The 19,145-nt window shown below is 69.9% G+C and overlaps 1 protein-coding gene across 1 annotated transcript; it reads right to left on the bottom strand.

Moving 5' to 3' along the window:
- Positions 1 to 216: 216 nt before the first annotated feature.
- On the bottom strand, positions 217 to 18,892 carry LOC104152744 (maestro heat-like repeat-containing protein family member 2B). Its single transcript, XM_068941335.1, has 41 exons — positions 18,880 to 18,892; positions 18,552 to 18,674; positions 17,926 to 18,091; positions 17,427 to 17,525; positions 16,706 to 16,857; positions 16,135 to 16,278; positions 15,501 to 15,593; positions 14,666 to 14,735; positions 14,438 to 14,551; positions 13,909 to 13,982; positions 13,488 to 13,607; positions 12,821 to 12,928; positions 12,470 to 12,629; positions 12,041 to 12,081; positions 11,616 to 11,757; positions 10,968 to 11,020; positions 10,249 to 10,356; positions 9,829 to 9,948; positions 9,520 to 9,642; positions 9,187 to 9,339; positions 8,927 to 8,953; positions 8,456 to 8,578; positions 8,041 to 8,120; positions 7,809 to 7,944; positions 7,594 to 7,677; positions 7,229 to 7,333; positions 6,879 to 7,002; positions 6,606 to 6,715; positions 5,744 to 5,896; positions 4,806 to 4,960; positions 4,400 to 4,562; positions 3,920 to 4,113; positions 3,200 to 3,337; positions 2,913 to 3,024; positions 2,188 to 2,334; positions 1,714 to 1,893; positions 1,285 to 1,440; positions 978 to 1,100; positions 708 to 810; positions 422 to 487; positions 217 to 343 (listed from the first exon to the last, which is right to left on the bottom strand). The coding sequence occupies exons 2-41, from the start codon at positions 18,564 to 18,566 to the stop codon at positions 234 to 236; spliced, it is 4,644 nt and encodes a 1,547-aa protein (XP_068797436.1). The 5' UTR covers positions 18,567 to 18,674; positions 18,880 to 18,892; the 3' UTR covers positions 217 to 233.
- Between the last annotated feature and the right edge of the window lie 253 nt (positions 18,893 to 19,145).

Below are 19,145 nucleotides of genomic sequence, written 5' to 3'. Positions count from 1 at the left end.
ACCTGGGCCCCGCGGCACCGGCCCCGGCCCGGCCGGGAGCCCCGGACACCGAGCGCCGCCGCCGCTTCCCGCGGCTCCGGGGGCCGCGGGGGCCGCGCAGGCGCCGCCAAGGGGCCGCAGCCCCGCCCACACCGACGCCCCGCCCCAGGCCCCGCCCCGCAGACGCCCCGCCCCGCCCCAGGCCCCGCCCCCGGCGCACACAGCAGCCCGGCCCGGCCCGGCTCGGCCCGGCTTTATTGCGGCTCGGCGGCGCCCGCCGCTCCCTCGAGGCCGCTGTCGCGGAGGAGCCGAGCGGCCGCCTGCTGCACCCGCGCGTCCCCGTCGCCCCGCAGCGCCCGCAGAGCTGCAACGGCACCGGCGTCAGCGCCCCTGCTGCCGGCGGGGCCGCCCGCAGCCCCCCGGCCCCCGGCCCGTCGCCTACCTGCGGCCAGCAGCGTCGCCTCCGGCCCCGGCAGCCACTCGGTGCCCGCGTGCTCCACGAGGACGCCTGCGGCACGGGGCACCGCGCGGCGTCACGCGCTGCCCGCCGCCCCGGCCCGGAGCGCGCGGCGGGGAGGCGCCGGCCCCGGCTGCCCGGGGGGCCGCGGCCCTCGAGGCGCCCCCCGGGCACCAGCACCTGCCACCCCACGGCCCCGTGGGCGCCGCCGCCCCGGCGCACCTCCCGCCCCTCCGGCCCGCACCCCGCGCCCCGCGCCGCCCCGGCTCACCGGCCACGTCGAGGGCCGCGGCCCGCAGCTCCGCGCAGCCCTCCAGGAAGCAGCGCCTGGCGGCGACGTACAGCCTCTGTTGGTGCTCGCGGCTCTCCTGGGCCTGGGGGACGCGGGCACACGCGTGTCCTCCTCTGCCCGCCCGAAAACGCCCCCGCGGCGCCCAGGGCCCGGGCACCGCGGGCGGGTGCATCGCCCGCCCCCTCCCTCCCGCCCTCCCTCCGTCCCTGCCCGCGGCCCCCGCGGCCCCCGGGGCGCGCAGCTCCTCACCAGCAGGCTGCAGACGGCGTCCTGCAGCTCGGCCGCGCTCAGCCTGGTGCCGACGGCGATGCCCTGCCGCACCCTCCTCAGCTCCAGGAGCGGCGCGCACAGCCGCAGGGCGCCCTGGCACGCCTGGCAGAGAGAGCCCAGCCCTGTCGCGGCCGCCCCGGACGCGGGGCCGGCAGCAGGGAGCCTGCCCCGGCCCCCTCCGCGGCCCCCTGCGCGCGGCACCGCTGCCGGCGGGGAGGGCGGAAACGTCCGCGCGGCGCCGCGCGGCTTTGCCGGCTGCTTCGCGCGCCAGCTCCCGGGCTCTCACCGTGGCGGCTCCCGCGTCCGGGTCGCGCAGGTGGAGCACCAGGCTGGCCCACGTGCTCCCCAGCTCCCGGGCGAAGAAGGGCCTCCACCGCCTCGTGGCCGCGGCGGCCAGCACCCCGTACAGGGTGAAGGCCGCCGAGCGCAGCGACGCCTGCTCCTGCAACCCAGCGCCCCCGGCCGTCAGGCGGGCGGCGGGGACCCCTCGGACGACTGCTCTGTAACCCCCGAGCGCTGCCCGTCGAGCGCAACGCCCTCAGAAAGGACCCCCGGGGGAGGGGAGGGGGGCCACAAACAGCGCCGCCTCCGTCTCGCCCAGACATCGGTGTCTTGCCCGAACCCTCCCGCTGCGGAGCTGCCCCGGCCCGCGCCGCCCCGCGCCCAGCCCGCCAGGGACCCTTCGAGCGGGCGCCAGGCGACGCCGCTCGCTTACAGCATCAAAGAACGCCCTCGTGGCCCTGGCGATGTCCTTGAAGGCGGAGCCCACGGCCTTCCCCCGGAGCTCGTCGACCACCTTCGCCAGCGCCAGCAGGCTCTCGGCCACCACCTCCGCCGAGGCGTCCTCCAGGCCCCTCCGCAGCGCCGCCAGGACGGCTCCCTTGCGCTTCCGCAGCTGTAACGCGCGCACCAGCCTCTCGCTGTCCTGCCTCCGACCGCCCGCCTCTCCCGTTGCCCCGGGGCCCAAGCTTCCGGCATCGGCCCCGAGCAGGGGGCAGCCCGAGGCTCCCGGCGGCACCTCCGCCCCCTCTGCAGCCCGGCTGACGCCCGAGGACGCAGCGCGCCCGGGGGAAAGGCCCCCGGTTGCCTCTGCTGCTCTGCCCAGGCTCCTCGCCAACCCCTCCGCCGCTCTCCGCCTGCACCTCTCCGGCCAGGGGCCGCGTTTCCTGCGGGGCAAAGCCCCTCTCACCTTCTCCGGCGCGCCGCTGACCGCGTTGCCCAGCCCGCGCGCTGCCATCTGCCGCACCGTGCTGCTCGGGTCCCGCGCTTTCTCCACCAAGGCCCCCAGGACGGGCTGAAGGCACCTCCTGGCCTGGGCCGCTGGGTCCTTCATCAGCTGCAGCACAGCGACCCGGCCGTCAGCAGCCGGGGACGGAGGTGGACCAGGCCCGGCCACAGCGCCCGCCCGGGGCGCCGCGCGAGGAAGCCCCACGAGCCCGGCCTGACGCCCCCGGCCCGCGGCCGCCTCCCTTTGCGCCCGGCCCAGGCCGAGGGCAGCGCTGCCCCGGGCCCCAGGGCGCCCACGTTGGGGCGGTCGGCCTCCGGAGAGGATTTCTCATTGGGTCCCGGGGCCGCTCAGCAGAGCTGCGGAGCTCCAGGCAACCTGGCAGCCCGTCCCGGCTGGGGTCGGGGACGCCCTGGAAAGGGGTCGCTGACAGAACGCCCGCCCGTCCGTCCTCTGCCCCGGCAGCAGCGACGGGGACCCGGAGCGAGCGGTTTGCAGGGCCAAGAACATCCCTGGCCGCGGCGCGGGGGAGCGACGCCGCAGGGGCCGGGGAAGGGCAGCTCCCGGGAGGCCTCCTACGGGGGGATCCGCTCCCGCCTCGACTGCGACACTTGCTGCCGGCACCTCCCCAAAGAGCAGCGTCATGAGAAAACCCCTCCTAAACCTGCCTCTCCCTCCTCCTCTCTCACCTCCGCAAAGAAAGCCGCCGCCATGACGCGCAGGTTGGACGACGGGGCCTCCAGCCACTGCGTCAGGACCAGCACGACGGGCAGCGAGACGGTCCCGGCGCGGAGCAGCACGCTGCGCGCAGAGCACAGGCAGGCGGCACGCGGTTACGCAGGCAGGCACCCGGCCTCAAGCCCCAAAATTCACCCGCTCCCCCGCAGGCTCCGCTCGGCAACTCGGAGACGGCCAGGCCAGGGGAAGGGTCCCACCAGCCCCCCCAGGGCAGCGAGGCGCCTCCGCGGGCCCTCACCCGGTCAGGAGACAGACGCCGTCGTGGTGAGCCCGCGGGTCTTCCAGGGCGGCCCAGGCTCCCTGCTTCCGGAGCAGCCGCAGCCACTTCTCCTCGAGGCTCGTGCGCAGCACCACCTCCAGGGTCTCCAGGGAAAGCCTGGGGGGAAGAGCAGCGAGTCCTGCATCACCGCAACAGGCTCCTTGGGCAGAGCTAAGGAGACGCCGCCGCCTGCGAGGCGATCCTTCCCTCGAGCTCAGCCTCCCCCGGGGAGACGCAACGCGCCCCAAAATGACATCTCACCACCCTGGCGTCTGCCCAGCTGTGAGAAAACTGGCCTTTTCATCCTTCCTGGCACCCCGAACTCACCGATCGCACTAGAAACCCCCAGGCTCTAGACTTCGCGCCAGAGGCCCCGTTCCCAGGGCCCCGGGCTGCCCCGGTCACCCGGCCCCAAAGGCAGGCCACGGCCACCTCCCTTTCGCGGGCAGCCTGGCCTGGCCGGCGCCACGCCGGGTTTTATCCCGCTCGTTCCCGTCCCTTCTCCAAGGGGCAGCAGGGCAGAGGGAAAGGCACGACACCCCGCAGGCAGGAGACGCGGCAGGCAAGGCCCGAGCCCTCGGCGGTACCGGCCGCGTAGGAGACGGGGCAGGCCAAAGCGCTGCCTCGGGGCCGTGAGCGAACGTGGCCCGGTTACGGGGACCAAAGCCCAGCCCCTGCGTCTGTCCCGCTGGCTCCTACCTGCAAGGATTGTCATCGCTCGTGTGTCCCTTGAGGAACAGCTTTCCCCGGGTGCTGACTTGGGAAAAGGGCATCTCCTTCCCCAGCGTGGCGCTGATCTGCTTCAGCAGCACCGGCAGCAGCTCCGGCAGCAAGCGCTGCACAGCCTCCGGGGTCTGCTGCGTCGACACCACCTCGCCGATGGCACGTGTGATCTGCAGAGAAATTCAACCAGCAACGGCCTGTGAAAACAAGGCCTTTTCCCACCCTCCCCTCCCGCCTCGGGGACCTTTGCTGTCCGCAGTTCGGCTTTCTGCAGCAGCCCCGCAGGCTGGCAGCAGCAAACGGTCTCGGCTGCCCCCGCTGCCAGCGCTGCGAAGGGCCCAGCACGGCACCCCGGGGGCTCGGGGGGGTCGCGACGTGCACAAAACTCCCTCAGCCTGAAGGGTTGTTAGGACGTCCGATGCGAAGCTGCAGAAACGCGTCTGCCAGCGCACGCACCTTGAGCGGCTCCAGCGCAGCCTGACCGTCGTCTGCCTCAGCCTCCGCAGAGCTGCTCCTGGGCTGGTCGTTTCCCGAGCGCTCCAGTTTTTCCATTAAAGCCCTCAGGAGCTGCTGCACAAAGAACTTCCTCCCCAGGACCCGCCACAGCTCCACGGTGCCGCTGCAAGGCAGCACAAGTTCCCCCGTGAGCCCACGGGCTCTGCGACCTGCGATGCCACCTCGGCGGCGGCCAAACGCTCTCCTGGCCTCCAAGGGGCTGGCGCGGGCCGGGCTCTGGCCGTCGGCTCTTGCCACGCTCAGGCTTTCTCCCCCCGGAGCAGCAGGACCGGCTTCTCCGCTGGCTCCTGCTCGCCCCGTCGGCGGTGGGTCCTGCCTGCCCGCGGGGCCGGGGCACTGCGCGTACCTGTCCATGGGCAGCTGCTTCTGCAGCAGGCTGTCGATGACGGCCCCGGGGTGGTAGAGGGCCAGCACGGACACCGCCTCCAAGAGGACGCGTCGGAGGGTGTCCTGCTGCATGGTCGGCATCCGGATGTAAATGATGCTCAGGATTTCCGGCACCTGAACGAAGACCAAAAGAGCCGTCCTGCCCATCCTTTCCTCGTCCTCCCGCACAGCCCGGCACCACCACTTGGCCGATGAGCAATTCCTGCTCCCCGACCGTTTCTCAAGATCCAGCCCTAAAGCCCGAAGGCTCTGGCCAGCGGCAGGGGGACGCTGGACCGCCACGGGAACACATCTCTGCTGCCGACCGAGGGCGACACCAAGGAGCTGCCCTGGGCTGAGGGACCTGCCTGTGGCCCCAGACCCAAACCCGAGCGCAGCAGAGCCCGAGCGGAGGAGGGCAGCAGAGGCTGTGACCGTGCAGGCACCGGATGGGAGCAGGCCCCAGGGCCACAGGCACAAATCACCAACAAAGGGGCCATGACTGCTCCCGAGAGCAACGCCGCCCCGGGGCTGGCACAGCCAGGCTCAGGCAGAACGACGAGGACCCACAACAGCCACCCAACATCAGAAAAGGCACCATGCACAGAGCAAAACGCGGGCAGTGCGTGGAGCTGGGCACCAAGGAACAACGAGCAAGGAAGGGGACTGTGCTAGCGAGTGTGTAAGAAACCCGAGGCAGCACCAGGAGTCAGGAGGAAGAAACCCCCAGCGTCAACGTCCTGTTCCTCCCGGGGCAGGGCCCGGGATGCCAACAGTTTGCCGCAACCCCCCTTCTTCTGGAGGCAGATGGGTGCCGTCCCCCTTCGGGCCCGGGGCAGGGAGGGCTGAGGGCACAAGGGGCAGGGCAACGGCCGAGGCGGGAAGGCCAAAGCCCCAGGGAAAAGGTGTCTCTCTCACCTTCGTGGAGAGCTGCCCCCCGCATTTCTCCAGGAAGGTGACCAGCCACTCGCCAGCTGCCTGAGCGCACGCGGACCTGACCGACAGCATCCCGTCCAGGGCGGCAGAAATGAAATCCGTAGCCTGCGCTTCGGGGATGTATTTGCAGATGATCTGGGGAGAAATCAGAAACAGGAGAGACCACGTCACACGTCTGCTCCGGCTCTTCAGAAAGGAGAGGAGACTCGGGCGCTGGGGGGCGGCGGGCCAGTTCGCTAGGCCTGGCGGGTGCGACCGCCTCCCAGGGCAGCCGGGCAGGCAGGGCTGGCTGAGCGCTGTGCGGCCCAGAGGCCTGGAAGTGTCTCCCCGGGCGCTGCTTGCTCACACGCAAAGCCTGCACCCTGCCCGCCCCCGGGGCCAGGCCCTCAGGATGCCAGAGCTGCTGAGAGCCCGCGCAGGCGCTGCGCACGCCGACCCCCCGCAAACCCACGGCTCGATACACGGGACGCCCAAACAAGTACGTGTTAAACCCAGCAAAGGGAGAACGGGCAGGAGACCAGAAAGAGAAGGCAGAGCAGCTTCCCGGCTTCCCTCCAGCACCTCTTTTCCCACAGACGGGTGGGTATGTGTGCTTCCGTGCGGTGTGTGACGGTCCCACACGCGTGCACACACCCCCCCACACACCCGCACACACCCCCCGTGGCCTCTCCTCCTTCCCCAGCGCGCCTGAAGGACGGACATGCTCGACAGCCGCTTGCTGCTCGCTAACCCCCGGCGCCCAGTGCCACAGCTCTCCCAAAACGGAGCGGGGCCCCGGCCGGGAAGCAGGCAGCTGCCCGGGAGCCCAGGCACCGGCTCCCCCCGCGCTGTCGGGGCCAGGTACCTTCGCCAGTCTGGAGGAAGCCTGGAGCTGAGCCTCGGCGTCTGGGGCGCTCAGCCGCTGGCACAAGGGCTGCACCTCGTCCTCCTCGGCCCCCGAGTCCAGAGTCTTGCCTGCAGCGAGCACCAGGAGAAAAGGGCCGTGATGGCGACGCAGACCCCACCTCTGGCCCGCGGGCCGGGACGAAGGAGGAACGGAGCCCGGCCCCGCGCGATCGTCGGGCCCCCGGGGGCACAGGGGCCCGGCTGGCCGAGCCTGGCCGGGGGCTGCCCTCACCTCGGATGCGGAGCAGGTGGCCCAGGCAGGCCCCTGCCCGCTGGCGGGACGCGGCCGGCGAGTCACAGACGAAAGGCGCCAGCAGTCCCACCATGGAGCCAAAGAGCTCGAAAGACTTTTCTCCCTGGGGAAACAGAAGGCCGACGAGAAGGTCGCGGGCGGCCCCGATGGCCGATCTCCCTCTCCTGGCTGTGCTGGCGTCCGAGCCGGGGCAGGGCAGCGGGGCAGCCAGCGGGGCAGCCCCACAGCCCAGGAGACCCGAAAGCCAGCACCTGGCCCAGGGCAGAGCTCCCTGCCGGGGCCGCAGCCCGTGGGGAGGGGGGACACGGCGCACGGGGGTCCCTTCTCACCGTGCGCTCGAATCGCTCCTCGTAAGCGCCCAGCAGCTGGGCGCAGGCCTGCAGGGCCCTCTCGCGCTCCCACTCCTTGGCCGAGGTGAGCCAGTACTCCAGCACCTGGGCAAGAGCAGACCTGTCTCCCAACGGGCCTCCCCGGCCTGCCCGCCGCCACCCCAAGCGTCTCCCTCCCGCGCAGAGTCCCGCCGAGGAGCTGGGACTCGGCAGCCGGGGGCGCCGGCCCCTTGCCACCCCGTCAGCCGCTCGCGGGGGGCACCAGCGCAGACGCGCTGACCCTGCCGACTGCACAGCCCAGCTCTCCCCGCGCACCCTCCACCCGACGCCGGGGACGCCTCCCCCGACGCCCCCCGGATACTCACGTGCAGCATCTCTGCGCACCAGCCGGAGGTGAGGTCTTCCTCCAGCAGGGCTGTCACCAGCTCGCCGAGAGCCCCCATGGTCTGCTGAGAGCGGGAGAGAAGGACGGGCGTTGGGCCGCACACGGAGACGCCCAGTGCAGCCGGAGGGGGCAGCGCGCAGCGCCTGCTGCTGGGGGATCCCCCGGAGAGGCCGGGAGAGAAGGGCCAAAAGGTACCTGCACGCGCAGAGCGTCCGCCGCTGCCGCCCCTTCCTCTTCCGCCTGCTCCGGGGCAGGCAGGGGCATCGCGCTCTGCAAACACTGATCCAGGAGGTCGCGGTTTTCCTCCCAGCTCAGCGACGGCTTCAGTTTGCTGGCAGAGAAAAAGGAAGACAGGAAAGAGGCTTCCTACCCCTCCCCAGAGCGGGTCAAACCACAGCCCCCCCCAGCCCTGGCGGGAAGAGCCTACCTCAAGTGCCCCAGGGCCAGAAACGCCTCCTGGCGCAGCGGGGACGCCAGGCAATCCCGGGGCTCCTCCTTCACCAAGCCCTGCAGGTCACAGAGACACGCGCACCGTGGGCAGCGGGCAGCGACCCAGAGCCCTCCCGCCGGGAACAGGCTCTTCTGCTCGCCCTGCCCCGGCGCACGCCCTGGGCACCCGCACGGCTCCCACAGCGGCACCGGGGCCGGCCAGCCGCCCCACCGGGGACAGACCCACTGCTCTCCCCAGCGACAGCCACCGGGCACCAGCACCCACAGGCCCCGAGCCTCAGGGCGCTCAAGGGGCCGCGCACAGCCAAGGGAGAGCATCACGCCTCGGGGCAACCGGCCTCGGGGCTCAGCCCCAAACTCCCCGGCGGGACAGTCCCGGCCCCGGCACTCACCAGCAGGATGCCCAGCAGCTCCCGTTTGGAGGAGAGCTCCACGCGGTGCGAGCCCCCCGCCCCCTGCATGGCGCGGCTGACCTCGGCGACGCTCCGGACCAGGGTCAGCTTCAGCTGCACGTCCTGCGGCCCAGGAGAGAGAAACACAGCGGCACCGATGAGCAACGCCTCACCGGGCCAAAGGCTGGCAGGGGAACACGGCGGGGCGGCCAGCCCCAAAGCACAGCGCACGACCACTGCATCTTCCAGGAGCCGCAGGCACATGGGCTCGGCGCGCGGGTCGGAGGAAGGAAACCTCCTCTCCCCTCCTTGGAGGAAGCTCCCCCCGGGAAGGCACAAGCTTTCCCGGCAACCGACTGCAAGGAGACCCCGGACCCTGGCCCGGTGAGCGGGAGAGCGAGCCCGGCACGCCAGCGATGGGAAAGGTGCGCGGCCAGGGCAGGAAGCAAGGCCCCATCGGGCAGCACTTACCTTGGTGGAGATGGTGAAGCCCAGCACCTGCAAGGCGAAGGGGGACATGGTGAGAGGCAACGAACGGTCGCAGCGCACGCAGCCACGCGGACACAGGGATACGCAGAGGGACACGGGCTGCGTTTGGGACTCGGCCTTCAGCGCAGACCCCTCCTCGGGGCTCTTTGCTACGAGACGGCCCATCGTGGCGAGCTCCAGCTCGGAGCCGGGCTGGGGCAGGCAGCGCCTCGGCGTGGCCGGCCCTGCACCCGCGCACCCACCTGGCAGCTGGCGCGGTAGTGCTGCAGGATGCCCCTCACGATGTCACTCTCCACGCGGGCCAGGAGCTGCTCCCGCGGGGCGCAGAGCGCGATCCGGCTGTAGGCCAGCATGAGCGCCATGTGTGTCCCCGCTCTCTTCCCCTGGTGGTATTCCTGGGCCGTGGGAGAAGCCACGAGACGTCAGCCCAGCACCTCCGTGGACCCCAGCTCCCGCTGCCTCCCAACGAAGGAGCTGCCCCGCTTTCCATGCAGCAGCCGCCACTGGGCTGCTACTGCTTTACAAGTGAAAAAAAGGCAGAGGAAAAAGAAGCCAAGACACCCGCGATCCTCTACCTTCAGGCGCTTGAAAACCCCCGACACTGGTCTTTCTTCCATGGAAGAGCCAAACTCCTGCACCAAGTCCAAGGCAAGGTGGAAGTGGCTCTCGGCAGAGCCGCCTACAACGCAAATCATCCCCTGCAACACAAGAGAAAGGGACACTCAGCCACAGCAAGCTCCGAGCGACACCTGCCATATCATCCCACGGAAAGAGCAGCGACACGGAAATCGGAAGAGCCTGGAGCGCTCTGCTGGGAGAGATCACCGCTCCCCTGGGAACACGGAGGGGCTCGGCGGAAAGCAAGGGGAGAAGAGGAAACCCACCTCTCTCTCAGACGCCTCCAAGTAATTTGTTCTCAGTAGATGTTTCTTCACTTCCGCGCGGACGTAGGGGACGTGCGGACACACTGCCAGGGACACCCCGATAGCCTTGTACAGGAAGGCCTGGAAGAGAAGAGGCCACCCCAGACGAGGTCACGCACAACCTGGCGGGACGGAGCGGGGCCGCGACGCCCCAGCCCGCGCCAGGCATGAGGAGCCGGCCGCGGCGCCCAGCCGTTCAGCCCAGCCCCGCTGCCCGCCGGCGCCGAGACAAAAGCCTGCGTGGCGAAGGGACGGGAGCCAGGGAGCCCGGCCCGCCTGCAGAGGGCAATATCTGCAGGCGCAGCCCGGGGAGCGTCCCGGGCTCTCGCGCCAGCGCCCGCGGGGAACGGGAGCAGAAACGAGGCCTCGGCAGGGACCCACCTGCTCCCGGGACAGCCGGGGGTAGCTGCCCTTCTGCTGGCTCAGCTCGAAGCTCAGGCCCATGGTCCAGGCCTGGCTCTCGATCGTCTCCAGCGACGTCCTCAGGAACTAGGGGAAGCACAAGCTGAGGCAAACCCTCCCCGGCCCCTGGGCGAGGGCTGCTCGCCAGGCGCCCGCTGCTCCTGCTCTCTCCCTCCCTCCGCGCAGGGAGCCCCAGCGACCGGCCCGGTGGCGCACACGTATCCCGCAGCCATCGCTCGGGTTCAGTGAATCCTGCCTTTCTGCCCAGGGGCGGCGGCTTTCCACAAGAGACAGCCCAAAACATCTCGTCCTCTTTTCCCTTCCCTGTTTCATACGGAGGATTTTCTATTTCTCTGGGCGCTGGGAGATCATTCTTCTTGAGGGACTTCAAGGCACGCCTGGCGCTAGCCTGCACGTGGCAGCTCCCTGGCTATGCCGGTCACGGCCCGCGTCCCGCAGAGCCGCTCACAAAGCCGAACGATGTGACACGGCAGAACAGGAAACGACCCTCTGTGACCCAGAGCCCTTTGCAAAACAAAATCCTCTGGGCGTTTTCAGGGCGTCTTGTGGGCGTTTCCTCTTTTCTAAACTAAACTGGCATTCTCCTCCTTAGGCTCCCTCTGCTCCTGGGGAAGTTCCCACCCACACCTTCCCCCTCTTTCCCAGCGTCATTTGCTGCCCTCGCAGCAGCGCTCCACCTTAAGCAGAAGGCGCTCCCACTCGGCAGAGTCCAGGCAGCTCTCGCTTTTCCCTACAAAGCCAGAGCAAGACACGCTCAGCGTCACTTAGCACCAGAGGAGCCCAGGGGTCTCCTTGGCACTGCAACACCCCCCGGCTCCCACGCCAGAAGGGGCCCGAGCCGGGAGGCTCAAGCCCCGGCGCCAAACTCTTTGCCAGGCCCCAGACGCCCGGCGGACCCTAGGGCCGGGGGCCGGGGTCACTCACAGACCCGCCGGGCCCAATCCCCCTCGCTCCACTGCGGCTCCCAGGGCAAACCAGGCCGTCACACGAGGGCACGGACCACACTCACGCGTTCTCGCCCCGACACGTCTCCCCCACCCCCAGGAGCGCCGAGCCCGGCCCTCCCAAACACCCACCCAGCAAGGACGCCGGGGGGCTGCACAACCTGCTCGTGGCCCTGACGGGCAAGAAAGGCCCCGGCCCCCGCACGCACCGCTCCTGGGCGTTACTGCCCTCGGCGTCAGCGCGCGCTCCCTGGCAGACGAGCGGCCGCAGAGCAAGCGCTGAGAAACCCAGGGCCGATTCCCCTCCCTCACGCCTGGACGCTGCCTTTTCCTGCCTCCCCTTCGGCCTCCCCAGCCCCTTCCTCCCCGACGGCACTTTACCTTCCAGGTACTGCAGCAGGAAGGGGATCTTCACGGCCCACACCATCCCCACGGCGCCGTGGATCGCTCCCGGCAGGGCCTGCAGCAGCCGCAGGGCAGCGACGCCGCAGCCGCCGCCGGCGTGAGGAGCCGCCGCCAGCACCTGGGAGAGGGCAGGCGAGACCTGGGCTCGGGGCGGCCGCCAGAGCCGCGGCTTCTCCCCGGAGGGAGGGCGGTCGCTCCGCCCCGGCCGGGAGCCGCCGGCGTTGGCTTCTCCACGCCCAGCAGCAGGGTCCCCGCGGGGCAGGGGTGGCTCCGACTCGCTCTCGCACGCCTCTTCCTCCCCGGAGGCTGCCGGCCCCGGCCCCGGCCTGTGAAGCGGCTCTGCCCCGACCTCTCCCATCGCCTCGAGGCTACGAAAGCCCTTTCCCCGGGCCCCTACTCACCAGCAGGCGAGCCAGTAGGGCCTGCGGCGTCGGCAGCTTGGCTGCGAGGAGGAAGAAAGGCCGGTGAGAGCGGCGCGACCGCCATACCCGGCCCCTCTCGGCTCGGGCAGCCCCCGCGCGGCCCACGGGCTGCTGACCGGCTGCGCTGCCGCAGCCCTGTGCCGGGGCTTCCCCAGGGCTGAGCAGACGGAGGTGCAGGCAGCTCCAGCGCGGCTGGGATACGCTCCCGGGCCGCAAGCAGAAAGCTGCCAGCAGTCGAGCGAGGCGTCTCTGCCGGGCACGAGGAAACGCGGCACAGAGCTCCCTCGCCCCGGCCAGAGGGGCACGGCTCTGCCCGTCCTCGCTCCCGCCTCCCGCCTGCGTCTGGCAGGGCATCCCCGGCCCCCGCACGGCCCAGCAGAGCACACGGCGACGGTTTCGGCTTCCTACCTCGCTCCCGGGAGGCCACGACATCGGCCTCCTCCTCTCCCTCCTCGTCCCCTGCTCTCTGCCGGCGCTCGGCCAGCTCTCGGAGGCACTGGGACAGGGGCACCAGCGTGCCCGTGTACTGGGCTGGCACCACGTACTGCAGGAGCCGCGGCCACAAGAGCTGCAGACGAGAACGAGGCAATTCAGCACTTTGGGGTTCCCGCCCCACCGCCAGCTCAAGAGCTCGTTTTAGCTCTGAGGGGGAAACGACGGGCTGCGTTTCCGCTCGCCCTGTGCGCGTAGGGGCCTGTTTGGGGAGCAGTTGGGGGAGAGCGGGGCAGGGAGGCAGCAGCAGGGCGCAGGACGACTTACTTTGGTCATCCCCCTGACGGAGACGTCCACAGAGCCCAGGATGTCCAAGCACAGGGCTTGAAGGTCTGTTGCTTCCTGTGCTTCTGCCCGAGAAAGGTTTCCCTGCGCCTGCAAGACACGGTTTGGACAACGCCAGCGTCACTCCCTGTCCCTGAGACGGGAGGTGAAGCGGGAACCACCCAGCGCTGCTGTGATGTCCCCTGGGAGCACCCGTCTCCCGAGGCAGGAGAGAGCACAGAGGCCCAGAGGAGGGGCCAGGTCCCCGGCCAAGGAAGGACTAGACAGGCTGCGACCAGGGAGACCCGCTGCCCGTCGGGGCGCTCGCCAGCGTCCTTAGTCGGGGCCAGCGGCAGCCCGAGAGCAAAGCTGCGAACAAGGATCCCCTCGCCGGGACGGGCTCCAGCCACAGAGTCGGTGAGCACCGCTCATCTCTCGGGGCGAACAGTCAGCGCCGCAGTGGGATTTGCTACGCGCTGGTGGGAGGCCAAAGCGCTCCCCCGGCACCCTCCGAGATCCCCCCCAGGAACGGCGATGGGGACGCCGCTCAGCCCTCTGCACCGCTGACTGCAGCCCTGCTGAGGGGGGTTCCCCATTTCCAGGGCGCCCGCAGGGGCTCCCAGGACACCCCGGCACAGAGCGAAGCCGAAGCGTCACGCTCTGCCCTCACCAGTCTGCCGGAGGCCTGGCTGAACGTGGCGAAGACGTGGGCCACCAGATCCCAGGCCGAGCAGCTCTGGACGCTGCAGCTGAGCAGCTCCTTGGTGAAGCGCAGAACTGCCCTCGCCACCTGCCAGGGAGGAGATCGCAGTTATCCCCCGATAAGATAAGATATCCCCCCCTCCCCCCAAGCTCGAAAGCCGAGGGGCAGACACCTTCGCACCCACCCAGCCCATCTGCCCCATGGGGAGACTACACGGGCGCAGGAGACCCCTCTGCTCCCACGGTCACTGCCCTGCGGGGAAATTTCCACAGGGAAACGCTCGTCTAGGCTTGACCCCGACCCGCTGGGGCTGGCCAGGCTCTGCCCCGGGGGAAAGCTTTCTCTGCCGCCCACCCACCGCGGTGCCGCCCCTCGCCAACCAGCTCACCTTCCTGCTGGGGTCTCTCAGCACAGACCGCACCGCCTGCACAAGCAGGGGCAGGCGCTGTCCTCCCTCCGCTGCTGGAAAAGACAGGGAGAGGCGGGCGCTGAGGCAGAGCCCTCGGTTCAGCAGGGAGCTGGCAAAGCTCCCAGCTCTTTCACACCCGAGCGGCACAGAAAACCGGGCACGAGACTGTGACGGCCGAGGAAGCAGCAGAGTCCCCGAGTGACTCCCTTTACAGACACAACTGTGTGACGCGACAGACTGCTATAACAACACGGAGCCCTGCAGAAACGCCATGGGGACACGTAGCTCGTGCCCCTGCCCCGTCACCCAGCGTCGGGCGCCGTCACTGGTGTGTCACCGTTTACAGCTGCCCTGTCAGATCCCTGTCCCCGCAGCTGCGTAGCACCTCGGCTGGGGACAAGAGCATTGCAGCTCGTTTTGGGTGTTTGTGCATCACTTGCAGCCATGTCTGCCCCCAGCCCGGCAGCCCAAACCCCTGGCCGGCCTCACTGCGCCTCGCAGCACTGACCTGCAGAGCGCACCAGGGCTCTGAGCAGCTCCAAGGACACCACGCGAGCGGCCTCGCTCCCGCTGCCCAGCTGCGAGCGCAGAAAAGCCACCGTGTCCTCAGGGCAAACTCGGGCTGCCAGGGAAAATTCGTGCTCTGCATAAGCTGCCCGTGTCTTCCCCCCATTTCAGAGGTTTGGGAGAGAGCGGCAAGGGCACAGCGGTGTCACGCGGAGTCTCCTCCCCTCACCCAGCAGCAGGACGCAGTAGGTCAGCTCCGACCGGTGGTCCCCGCTGTGCTGCTTGCTTTCATCACTGAGCTGTGGGAACAAGGTGCGTTTCAGAGAAAAGAGCATCAGGACTGAGCGGACGGAAAAGAAACTGCTCCCTCCGCTCTCGGCTCCCCGGGAGCTTTGGACAGCTGCAAAGCGGCTGCCTGAGTCGGAGCGAGTCGCCCCGGGCCGGCCGCAGACTCCCTGGAGAGAGAGATGCTGTCCCCGAGGGACGTTTCGCCCCGCGACCGCAGCTCCTCGCCTCATGCAGTGGATCACCCTTGCTTCGCTCCGGAGCTCCAGAGGGAGCCCAGAGGGAAGTGCCGGGGCTTTGGTGGCCAACTCGGGATGCCGAACTTCGAGGAGATGAACCCTTTCCCCAACCTTTCGCTTTCCCCCTCCCTCACTCCCAAGGCAGGCCTAGCCCCGGGACGCGCCCCACAGCCAAAGCCCAGCCCACCCCACCGAGGCGCTGGGCACATCCAGAGGTCTGGGGCGGCCGGGCTGCCCAGGGGCCCAGGGCTGAGCTGCGCCCGGGGTCTCTGGGCTCCAGAGAGCTGCGACGGGGCTGGGAGGGAAACTGCTGGTGAGCTGGGCTCTCCCCTGAGCCTGCGCACAGCAGCCACAACCAGCTCTACAACAGCCTCCAGACACCGGAACGGGAGGCGACTCCCAACTATCTGCATGGACCCGGCCTTCAGGTAGGTCCCCCGGGCAGGATGCCCTGCCCGGCCATCCAGCAGGACCTTCCTGGCCACGCGAATCAGGTCTGCTGCACCCTGTGCAAGCGGCACAAGGTCACGCTGCCCTTACCTGGCTGTGCACAGCGGTGCCGATGGCCTGAAGCTTGTCCTTGGGGATGAGGATCTTCACTTCCCCCAAAGTCTCAAGAAAATAACTCAGACCCTGCAAGGGAACGGGGGAGGAAGAGCGGGGCTGTCACCTAAAGCAACGTCTTAAGAAAGGAAACCCAGCCTCTTTGTGATGAACTCCTCAACTCCAGCCCCCAGGAGAAAAACCCAAACCCTCCTGCACGGGACTTCTCGTGTGTCCTTCCCTCCCAGCAGCAGCCTTAGAGGGCTTCTCCTCTGCGCAGACCCCTTGGACGACGTTCACACCCCTCAGACCTCCCCTCCCCGCCAGACGCGGCTGGACAGCAGCCGGACGGGTGTTACAGCAGAGCCCCTGGCCTGCATGGCGCCCCAGGCATGGGGCTCGAGGCCTCCCTTCCCAAGGAGATCGGGCCCCGAGGACGCTCAGCTCCCTCTCGGCCCCACCTGCGCTGCTCTGGTGCTGCCCGAGAAGCCCAGGAGGCCTCAAGCCTCCCCTGCCCTCTCCATTTTTTCTCAAGGGGCCCCGGCTCCTCCAGGCACCCCACAGCCCCACAACACCTTGCAGCACGTGCACAGACCCCATGGCCATACCGAGCCCCACTGTGACACCTCACCTTGGTCACCCGGAAAGTGTCCTGGACCTGCTGATACTGGCCCAGGAGCCAGGGGAGCTGCGCCCACACCTGCTCCCGGTGCTCCTCCTCGTGCAGGAGGAGGCCCATCATGGCAGCCATCGCCCCCAGGACCGCCTGCTTGACCTGCACGGAGGGCAGTGAGACGCTCTTCATCAGGGCTGAAGGTCCTTCCGCCCCGACACGGTCTGCCCTCCCCACAGACAGGCGTTTCCCTGCTTCCCCTGGAGGACGAGGGCTTGCTCCACAGCAGAGGGCACGTCCCCAGCCCCGGGCCCCCCCGGCCCTGCCCAAAGGCCCCCGGATTCGGCTGGGTCCCAGCAGGGCGGCCCCCGGCCCCGTGCTCCTGGGCGCGGGCAGCGGCTGAAGATGCAGTCCCGCACGCTGCCTGTCGCCTGCCACCAGCATCGGCAGGGCCCGGCTTTGGGTGCTGCATCAGACACCCTGCTCCCTCCCCGGGCACCTCTCCTCCCACACGGCCCTCATGCTGACAGACAGACGGACCCCGATGTCGCTGCTGCCGCCGCGGGGCTGCCACAGCAGCTGTTCTCACCTCCTCCTCCTCGCAGCCCAGCCAGCTCCCCACCACGTGGCAGAAGAGCGGGTGAACACTGCTGCAGAACTGGGCCTGCCCCATGCGCGGGAAGGGGCATTTCTCCCAGTCGCGCAGGTAGGTGTTTACGGCCTTCGACCACTGCTCCAGGACTGCAGCGAGACAAGGCAGAAGGATCACGTCAGAGTCTGCCGCGCGGAGGAGACTGGAGGAGACCGGGTCTGGCTCCAAGGACAAGCCGTGCAACGCTTTGACATGCCGGGACTGAAACGCTGCATTCTTGCTCGCCTCCTCCCCATCACTCCCGTTCCTCCTCCTCACAGCCTTGGTCCCCCCTGCACTTCTCACTGCCTCCCTGCCCAAACCTTCCCCAATACTCGCCCGCTCTCTTTGAACCCCACAAAACCAGCCTGCCCTGCAGGGAGAAGGCGCGAGTGAGCCTGGGCAGAGCTCCAACGACGGGAGGTCGCACCAGGAGGAAAGCGCAGCAGCAGGGGCAGCGGCAAGGGCCCAGGAGGGCCTCTGCACCGTTGCGCTGAGCGCCCCCACCTCCCGCCCACAGAAACCTCCTGGGCTTCAGGCGCTGCTTCACCCCGTTGATGCTGGTGGGGACGGCAGAGGCCTGACCTCGCCGCAGGCTCGGCCCTGCCGTGGCCCAGCAACAGCCCCGGGCGCCGAGGGCTGCTCCGGCCCTTCCCCTCCCCGCGGGGCCGACACTCACCGCCACAGACAGCGCGCAGGGTCCGGCTGCTCCCCACCTGGCTCAGCATCGTGAGCACGGCGAAGAGCGTCATTCCCACGAAGGGGACGCACCGCAGGGCTGCACAGAGGGCAGGGGCAGGGGCACAGAGAGCGGCTGTCATCAGAGGAAGCTGGGGCAGCGCGCGGGGGAAACCCCGGGGCAGCGCGGCAGGGCGAGCCCGCGGGCTGCCGGGCCCCCGGGGACGCGCTGGAGGGCCAGCGGGGCACCAAGCTGCCCGAGGGGCCGGGGCAGGCCTCAGCACGGGGAGGGACTCGACAGGGCACCAGGGTGCTGGGGCCTGCCCCGAAGCGGGGAGCGGGGCAGCCCTTCGGGGGCCTGCGAGGGCGGCGGGGGCAGAGCCCGCCACGTTGCCTCTCCCGCCCGTCCCGTCCGTAGCGCTCCGGTTCAGCACGGAGCATTTGGGGGACGGGGAGGATCCGCAGACCGTAGCCCCGAGCCGGAGGCCGAGGGGCCCTACCGTAGCTGCTGGCCAGCTTGCCCAAGGTGACAAACACAAAGTCCTCAGAGATCTCTCCCAGGGCCCTCAGGTGGCACTGCAGCTCATACATGACGCTGTCGAAGTGGGAGCGGGCCAGAGCCACCAGGACGTCGCTGGCGGCCGTCCGCACGTCCTCCGTCACACCCTGGCGAGAGCAACGAATCCCCCCTCAGCAGGAGAAAGGCCGAGGCAGCCGGACAGGCTGAGCGCGCCGGCGGCCACCGCCTGCCTCCAGCCCTCGGTTCCTGCCTCGGCCACCTCCCTGCGCAGCTCCCGGTATCGCCCCCCAAATCCACTGCAGCCACGAGCCCCCAAGGCCTCTCCCTCCGGGAAACACTTGCTGGTGCACAAATCGTGGCCCTGCACGCCCCAGCTCCGCCACCAGCCCTGGGCGCAGGCGCTGCTGGCTCAGGGAGCTGCTCCCGCTCCCCGCTCCCTCTGCAGCTCTCGCGGAGGCAGATCCGCAGGGAAGGAGCTGCCCCAGGGCGGCTGGCAACCTCTGACAGGCCTCAGCGCTCGAGACGTGTCGGCAGAGCCCTCCTGCGGTTTACAGAGCCCGGCTCCAGCCAGGCGCCGCTGGCTGCCTTCAGAGAGGAGCAGCTCACCTGCGCCGCTCTCATGTCCCTCGAAGCCGCCGCGATCGCTCTGCCCAGGACAGCGCTCTGCAAGCGGCCATCCTCGGCCTGCAAGACTCTCTCCAGCTCTCGGTAAGTCTCCGCCCTGTCGCCCTGGGGACACAGCCCAGAAGGGAACAGGTCGGCCCTGCTGTCCCTGACCGCCAGGGAGCCCCACAGCTGCGGACACGGGGCCCGCCAGCAGCAGCGTTTGCAGCACGCGCCGTTCGCGGGAGGGCAGCGGCCCCCTTGGGAAACCAGGGGCCCTGCCGGGCGCCTGCGAACCCACGCGCAGCCCAGCGCGACGCCCCCGCCTCACCTCCTCGTCTTGCAGGCGGTTGCACAGAGAAGTCACGAGGTCAGCAGAGGTGGGGACGGCTGCAGGGACGGACTCTGCCGCCCTGCCCCCATCCTCGGCCACGCGAGGTCGGGACCAGCAACCGCCGCAAGTGAAGAGACCTGAAAGGCGAGACCAGAGGACGAGCGTCAGCTCTGCTGGCCTCAGCCGTCCACCCCAGCCCGGGGAAAACGCCTCCCCCGCCGGGAGAGAAACCCCTCCGCTCCCCGCTAACGCGGCGGCCCAGG

Source organism: Struthio camelus, chromosome 4 (assembly GCF_040807025.1).
Source record: "Struthio camelus isolate bStrCam1 chromosome 4, bStrCam1.hap1, whole genome shotgun sequence".
Classification (NCBI taxonomy): domain Eukaryota; kingdom Metazoa; phylum Chordata; class Aves; order Struthioniformes; family Struthionidae; genus Struthio; species Struthio camelus.
The sequence above is the reverse complement of the archived record's forward strand: the minus strand, read 5'-3'. Positions and strand labels throughout refer to the sequence as shown.

Excerpts from the sequence above, each read along its gene's own strand:
- LOC104152744 (XM_068941335.1), bottom strand. Across the intron at positions 15,594-16,134 it reads ACACTTTCCGGGTGACCAAG|GGTCTGAGTTATTTTCTTGA; the intron begins GTGAGGTGTCAC and ends GTTCCCTTGCAG. Across the intron at positions 12,630-12,820 it reads CCGTCAGGGGGATGACCAAA|CTCTTGTGGCCGCGGCTCCT; the intron begins GTAAGTCGTCCT and ends TCTCGTCTGCAG.